The following is a 6,775-nucleotide window of genomic DNA, read 5'->3' on the forward strand; positions in this document are numbered from 1 at the left end:
TAAAAAAACTAAATTTAAATAGATATAATTAAATAAAACCTTTAAAATTCCTATAAGTAAGAAACTACCTTATACTTTTATAATAATAAAATATAAGTATTAAAGGAATTATAATATAAGTTAATATAAAAAATATATATATACCCTTTATATAATTATTAAGGTATTATAAAGATATTTAAGAGAATTTAAGAATATTTTAATTAAAAGAAGAGTTAAGAAATAGTAAAATAAGTTATTAAATAATATAATTTATATATAAAAACTAAAGTATAATAATATAAGCCTTATAGAGAATTATAACTATTACTAATAGTATAATAACTATAGGATTTAATTATAATAGATTTTATAATTAAATTACTATTATTTAAAAAACCTTTAATTAGAATCTTTTATAATAATATATTAATTATAATAGACTAATTAATTAAGTTCTATTATTATATCCCTTATTAGGAAATAATAAAAATAAAATAAATAGCTTATATCTTTTATAATTAAATTTTTAAAGACTATAAATTACTATTTAAAATTCTATTAAATAGAGAGATAATATTTATTAATAAGTTCTAATAAATACTTTTTACCTTATTAGGAATTAATTATAAGTTATTTATTACTTTTAAATTATAAATAAATAGATAAATTAAATAAATAAATTAAATATTAAAATAATATTTATAATACTATATTAACTATAAATAGAATAATTAGGTTAAAAAGCTATTAATTATTTAATTTACTTATAATATAGCTTATAATAAAAGTATTAAATTAATATTAATTTATATTAATTTTAGGTTTATATTAAATACTTATTATAATAAATAAGACCTTAAGATAATTAACCTTATTATAATCCTTAAAGCAGATAATCTATAAAATCTTTATAAAGAAATAAAAAAAGAACTTAAATATATCTAATAATATATAAAGTGCTATTATAATATTAAGAAAATTAAAAGATTAACTTTTAAGGAAAAAGATATAATTTACCTATTTATAAAAAATATTATAATAAAATAACCTTTATATAAGCTTAACTATAAGTATATTAAACTATATAAAATTAAATAATAAATTAAGAAAGATTTATATAACTTAAAGGTACCCCTTAAAGTTAGATTTTATTTAGTCTATTATATCTTATTCTTTAAAATAGCTATTAATATAATTTAAATTAAAATTAGTAATAAATTATAAGAAATTAATAGACTAAAGGTCTATAAAGTAAAAGTAATTAGAGATATATAAAAGATTAATAGATAAATAATATATTTAATAAAATAGAAAAACTATTTAAAAAATAAAAATATATAAGAATTACTAAAATACCTAATTAATATCTAATAACTCTTAAAGAATTTCTATTAGTAATATTAAAAAAAGAAAGATTAAAGTATAAACTAAAGCTAAGGGATTTAAAAGTAGATTACTTTATAGCAGTAAACTAATCTTAAAATTTACTATAAAATATAGTTAATTCTAAAGTAGCCTTTTTATCCTTTTTTACCCTTTTTAACTTATCTATTAAATTTAACCTATATTAAATTATATCTATTCCTTTTACTTTTACTTAATAGCGCTAATACTATAAATAAGTTATTTTTAAAAATTAAGTATTTATTTTATTATAAATATAAAAGGACTTAGCTTAAAGATAGATTAATTCTTCTTTAGTAGCTTCCTTATCTTACTTTAAATAACACTTTTTATTAATAAGCTAATAAGCTAATAATATATTAATATAAAGATACTAAAGAACTATAAGAAAAAGCACTTATTTACTAATAAAGATAAACTATAACTATTATAAGAATAGCTAGCTTTTATATAAGGCTTATAATAATTAGACTTTTTAAGATTAAAAATATACTAATTAGTTAAATTATAACTTATATAGTTTAAGTATAATATAATTCTAATGCTAAATAATAAAATAGTAATTAAAAGGGTATAATAGTTCTTAATAGATTTCTTTTTTACTTTAGCTATATAATTAGTAAATATCTTAAGAGTAAGATTATAGGTTTAAGTTTAGACTTACTAAGGTTAATTAATAAGAAAGAATATTATAAACTAAGCCTTAAGGATAAGACCTAAGGAGGGGAGAGATTATATTATAATCTAATAGCCTAGCTTAGTTATACTATATAAACCTTATATTTTTTATTAATTATTTAATATAACTACTTAATATAATTAATACTAAAAAGCTATAATTAATATTAATCTAATATAATTAGTATTAATCCTTTAGGCTTAATATTAATCTTATAATAACCTTACTAATTACTTAAAAATCCCTAAGTATATATATATTTACTTAATATTAATTAATATATTTAGCTTACTAGCTATTAATAAGATATCTTTATTTAAATATATCTTATATACTCTATTTACTATTAAAAAATATAATATTTTACTACTACTTAATATATATACCTTATAACTCTATAAATATAAACTAATATAGACTAGTTTATTTATTTAGAAACCCTACTGTTATATATATGCACTCTAAAGGATCCTTTATTAATCATTTTAAATAAAAAGGAGCTGTCCTTATTTAGGAAGATTATAGAAGCGTTAACTTACTGATGCAGTTTAGAGCCCTCTAGTGCCTTAAGATCTTCTAAAACCTCTAAAGCTGCATACCTTATATGTTTGTCATTAACATAGATAGGCGCGCAGAGTGTTTTATTAAGGTATATAGTATTAGTAAAGTATAGGGGCTTGGAAAGGTAATAGAATAGGCCGTATATCAGAAGTCTCCAAGTTGAGGGTAGCTTACGGTCTGACTATCTGGCTATTTATAATCTATAAACCGGCCATTAAGTAAGGACTATACATACCTTTAGGAAGCTTTAGCTATATGTTACTTTCCCAAAATCCTAAATCTATCACTGTTACACTACCAGGGTGCATATTCCATATTTCGCGTTGTACCTATTTCGGAATCTTTTAGTCTACTCGTTTCGTTTGAAATAATTCTACACCGGGGGCCGACACTTCCTTCCACAGGTGACCGATAATGACAGCAGCGTTTTCGAATCGTGCAAGGTAGACGGTTTCGATTCTACAGGGGTGTTGGTCCTGACTCCCTGGTTTTGGTTAGCCGCTCGGTTATATATGACTCCTAGGCCAATCGTCAGTCAAAGAACTCTCAGCCAATCAATCTGCAAAAAAATGATTTTTTACAGCTAGGTCACTTCATTTTTATGGATGCACATGGCTCTTGCAGTCACGACTACCGTCACACATACAACAGTTAACAGTGCCGGAATCAAAACAATTAGCCCGAGATTACAAAACACAACAAAATATCACATTTCATCGCCTGATGTTTATTGCGTTAACCTCCATTATGGACCATCTCCGTCCGTGGCGCTATATCGAGATCTTTCGTCTAGGTTTTGTCTCTTTGCCGAGGATAAAGGCCCATTGAAGCAGAACGTAACGCTAGAACGAAGCTACCTGTTAAATAGGGTTTGGTATACGTTTAGTGCTACACCGAATTCGGTATGCACAAGACCTCGTCCTAGTATAGATGTGTCTGGGGATAAATGCACACAGGATCTGGATGTGTTATGGAGCCGATGTAGGGACTCTTTGCAAAATGATAAGCTCATTCTAATCAGAGACAATAGGTCACGGACAGCCTGGCTTTTTTTACGACGGGTGTTTAATCTATGGCTACAATAGAGACTGAAGGAAAGGGGGCACAAGAAGCGGTATTTTGGGAGGTATTGCCCTTGCTTGGACTCGGGGCCAAGGGGCTCTAGTGCGGAATAATAGTTATAGCTAACTACTCTTTTATCAAAAGCGGCACCCCTGTAAACTGTGACGAATGGGTAGTCGATTCTACTTTTACTAGGGTAGACACTTTAGTTAAGACGGAGGTATGGTTTTAACTTTACCACTTATAGCGATTACAGTGGCATCCTCGGGCTGTCTTAGCTCCACACGCGCTTCCTGTCCTGTTATACTCAATACCCTATACGACGTGGAATGTATACCTATAAGAAGGCAATTAAACTTATAAAAGGTTTATTTCTATTTTTTATTAAAGACTTTACTGCTCTACTTTAAGTCCTTCTACTAGATTCTATTATAAAGCTAGCTATTTACTATATTATTCTCTTTCTTATAACCTTTAGGTTTACTAAGTATAAGATTAACTACTTTAAGATTAACTAAATATTATTAAATTGCATTTTAGTTAGCTACTTTAGATATATCTATATAGCTAATAAGGTAAATAGGTTTTTAATTTTATTAAATAAGGAGGTAACTAGTATTCCTTTATAAATAGCTAGTAGCTATTTAAATTTACTTTATACTATTAATAAATCCTTAAATATAATTAGACTCTTTAATATAGACCTTATTAATAATAAGCTTATATTAAAAGTAATAAAAAAAGCTAGCTTTAATATTATATATTTATAATTTAATATAGATAATACTTAACTAATTAGCTACACTTATAGTAATAGCACTATTAATATTTAAAATATAACTAATAGAAGTCTAGACTTAATTAAAACTATTATTTCTCTAGAATAGCTAAGTCTTAATAAGGAATACTAAGTAAGCCCCTACCCTTATTAAGTAAACTTTAATTTCACTAGCTGCTTCTTTATAATTAATAATCTTAGTATAGATTTAATTATTATTATAGATTTTAAGGATAATATTTTTTAAGTAACTAATACTATTAAAGTTTTACTTAGTAGCTATAGCTTATAATATAGTATCTTTTACCCTTAAGGAGTATTATAAGTAACCTATTATATTATTACTTATAAAATTAGTAACTAAGTCCTTATATATATAGTATTATATAGTAATAATTATTTTAATTTTAAATAGATTTAAAGAGGTTTTACCTTTAGTTTTAATTTCCTACTAACTAATATAATAAGTGCTACTACTAGCGCTATACTCTTAGTATTAAATAATAAAAACTTATATATTTTAAATAGATATATAGGTAAATTAATAGACTTAATCTCTTATTTTTAAATAAAATATATAAACTCTATTTCTCTTTTACTAAACTTTATAAGCTCTACTTTAACCTATAGTTTATCCCTATAGATAATAAGCTTTAGTAAGGATAAGTAATATATACTTATTGCTAATTAAGGGGGTAGGTTTAGTTTAGTAGCCCTAGAGAGGCAGGTTAATATTATAATAAAAAGAGATATATTTTCTATTCTAGGAGCACTAGGGTTTACTCCTCAGTTTATAAAGTAAATTACTTAAAAGTATTAAGTTATAATTTTAATAAGTTAGCTTAAGCCTTAAGTATATTAGAATTACAATATAGGCTTTATTTAGATTTATTATATTCTTTAAAATCCTACCTATTTACTACTAAAGTTATTAGTAAGTTATACTACTTTAGTTAGTAGATATAAATAGTTTAACTCTATATTTTAGCGCTTTCTCTAAATTATATATAGTTATACTTTCTCCTTTAATAAGGTAAAGCTAAGTAAGAATTTAAAGTTAGTATTTATCCTAATTTTAACTTAAAACTATACCTTTAACTCTTATATAAAATACTATTTTAAAGCTAAAGCTAGCTTTAATAATAATAATATCACTTTTATCTATAAGCTTTCTAATTCTTATTTTAGCCTTAATAGGTATAAAACTATTACTATATATATTAATAATAGCTCCTTAAGCTCCCTTATTAATAGCCCTCTTTATAACTTTATAATTAAATTTAATATATATTAGGAATATTAAGACTATTAGTAATAAGTATTTACTTAAACAATTAGTAATATTAAACTTAAAGGGGGTAAAATAACTTAAAAGGCTATAAAAAGAGACTTTATATTTATTAACTCCTATAGTTAAATATATTATTAATATTATTAAAATCCTATAGGGTAAGCAATTAAAGGTTATATATATAATCTAAATATTAATAAATTCTTTAAATTTAAGCTGCCTTAAACTTAACTTTCTATATTACCCTAATAGAACCCTTAAATTAACCTTTAGATTTACTTATCTTAATTCCCTATTTACCCTATATATATATAGCTCCTATTACTTATAGGGCAGTATTTAATATAAAAGCCCTTATTACTTTAGCTATTATAGCTATATCTTTTATTATTATATTTTCTATTACCTTAATAATAATATTATTAAAGGCCTTATTAATCTAATTAAGCTAGGACTTAAAGACTTAATATTAAACTTTATATTAATAATTTAATTTAACTGCTTAAAGGAAAATAACTTTATCTTTATAGGTATTAAGCCCTTTTATAAGCCTCTTTTTAAGGTCTCTTAAGTATATAAGCTCTTATTTAAGCTTTTACTTTATTTAGCTTTATTAATTAATTTAAAAACGCTTTATAAAAAGTAAAAAGACCTTATAGCTAAAGGTAATTAATTTAATTAAGCTATAATTATTATTTTAATTAATCTCTTAAAGGTACTTTACTTTATATTTTAGTTATTTTAAATCTTTATTATAATTATTAAATATAATAATTTAACTAATTTTTATTTTATTAAAAAAATAGCTAATAAAATAGTTATAAATATTATTATATAGGCTTTTTTATTAAAGCTCTATTATTATATAATTTATAATATTAATTAGCTATATAGAATAATAAATTAGAAATTAATTAATAATAAGTACTTTTACTTATACTTAAGATTTAATTAATTAAATAAGCATTTTAAGGTTATTTAATATTATATTATAAGAGGAAAAAACTTATTATATATA

The 6,775-nt window shown here is 22.7% G+C and overlaps 2 protein-coding genes across 2 annotated transcripts, besides 26 other annotated features; one reads left to right on the plus strand and one right to left on the minus strand.

The window, feature by feature from the left end:
* Nucleotides 1-38: part of a repeat region that runs on past the window's edge.
* Nucleotides 39-69: 31 nt separating this feature from the next.
* Nucleotides 70-143: a repeat region.
* Nucleotides 76-284: a repeat region.
* A 47-nt stretch (nt 285-331) lies between these two features.
* Nucleotides 332-449: a repeat region.
* Nucleotides 450-460: 11 nt separating this feature from the next.
* Nucleotides 461-632: a repeat region.
* Nucleotides 633-669: a microsatellite.
* Nucleotides 670-834: a repeat region.
* A 46-nt stretch (nt 835-880) lies between these two features.
* Nucleotides 881-1,103: a repeat region.
* Nucleotides 1,005-1,109: a repeat region.
* A 31-nt stretch (nt 1,110-1,140) lies between these two features.
* Nucleotides 1,141-1,216: a repeat region.
* A 33-nt stretch (nt 1,217-1,249) lies between these two features.
* Nucleotides 1,250-1,337: a repeat region.
* A 252-nt stretch (nt 1,338-1,589) lies between these two features.
* Nucleotides 1,590-1,648: a repeat region.
* A 195-nt stretch (nt 1,649-1,843) lies between these two features.
* Nucleotides 1,844-1,955: a repeat region.
* Nucleotides 1,956-2,171: 216 nt separating this feature from the next.
* Nucleotides 2,172-2,344: a microsatellite.
* A 17-nt stretch (nt 2,345-2,361) lies between these two features.
* Nucleotides 2,362-2,431: a repeat region.
* On the minus strand, nt 2,402-2,941 carry FPSE_06351 (uncharacterized protein; the record flags this gene model as incomplete). Its single annotated transcript, XM_009259469.1, has 6 exons — nt 2,402-2,408; nt 2,452-2,460; nt 2,605-2,656; nt 2,801-2,807; nt 2,862-2,871; nt 2,925-2,941. The coding sequence occupies 6 exons, from the start codon at nt 2,939-2,941 to the stop codon at nt 2,402-2,404; spliced, it is 102 nt and encodes a 33-aa protein (XP_009257744.1).
* Nucleotides 2,942-3,698: 757 nt separating this feature from the next.
* FPSE_06350 (uncharacterized protein) lies at nt 3,699-5,704 on the plus strand (the record flags this gene model as incomplete). Its single annotated transcript, XM_009259468.1, has 12 exons — nt 3,699-3,752; nt 4,256-4,263; nt 4,488-4,498; nt 4,591-4,599; nt 4,882-4,891; nt 4,995-5,002; nt 5,159-5,161; nt 5,234-5,264; nt 5,395-5,400; nt 5,478-5,509; nt 5,655-5,663; nt 5,697-5,704. The coding sequence occupies 12 exons, from the start codon at nt 3,699-3,701 to the stop codon at nt 5,702-5,704; spliced, it is 189 nt and encodes a 62-aa protein (XP_009257743.1).
* Nucleotides 4,438-4,486: a repeat region.
* Nucleotides 4,648-4,713: a repeat region.
* Nucleotides 4,835-4,888: a repeat region.
* Nucleotides 4,961-5,048: a repeat region.
* A 21-nt stretch (nt 5,705-5,725) lies between the features above and the next one.
* Nucleotides 5,726-5,769: a repeat region.
* A 110-nt stretch (nt 5,770-5,879) lies between these two features.
* Nucleotides 5,880-5,907: a repeat region.
* Nucleotides 5,908-5,921: 14 nt separating this feature from the next.
* Nucleotides 5,922-5,972: a repeat region.
* Nucleotides 5,973-6,139: 167 nt separating this feature from the next.
* Nucleotides 6,140-6,184: a repeat region.
* A 36-nt stretch (nt 6,185-6,220) lies between these two features.
* Nucleotides 6,221-6,255: a repeat region.
* A 171-nt stretch (nt 6,256-6,426) lies between these two features.
* Nucleotides 6,427-6,556: a repeat region.
* Nucleotides 6,557-6,564: 8 nt separating this feature from the next.
* Nucleotides 6,565-6,752: a repeat region.
* Between the last annotated feature and the right edge of the window lie 23 nt (nt 6,753-6,775).

Source organism: Fusarium pseudograminearum, chromosome 3 (assembly GCF_000303195.2).
Source record: "Fusarium pseudograminearum CS3096 chromosome 3, whole genome shotgun sequence".
NCBI classification, from domain to species: Eukaryota; Fungi; Ascomycota; class Sordariomycetes; order Hypocreales; family Nectriaceae; genus Fusarium; species Fusarium pseudograminearum.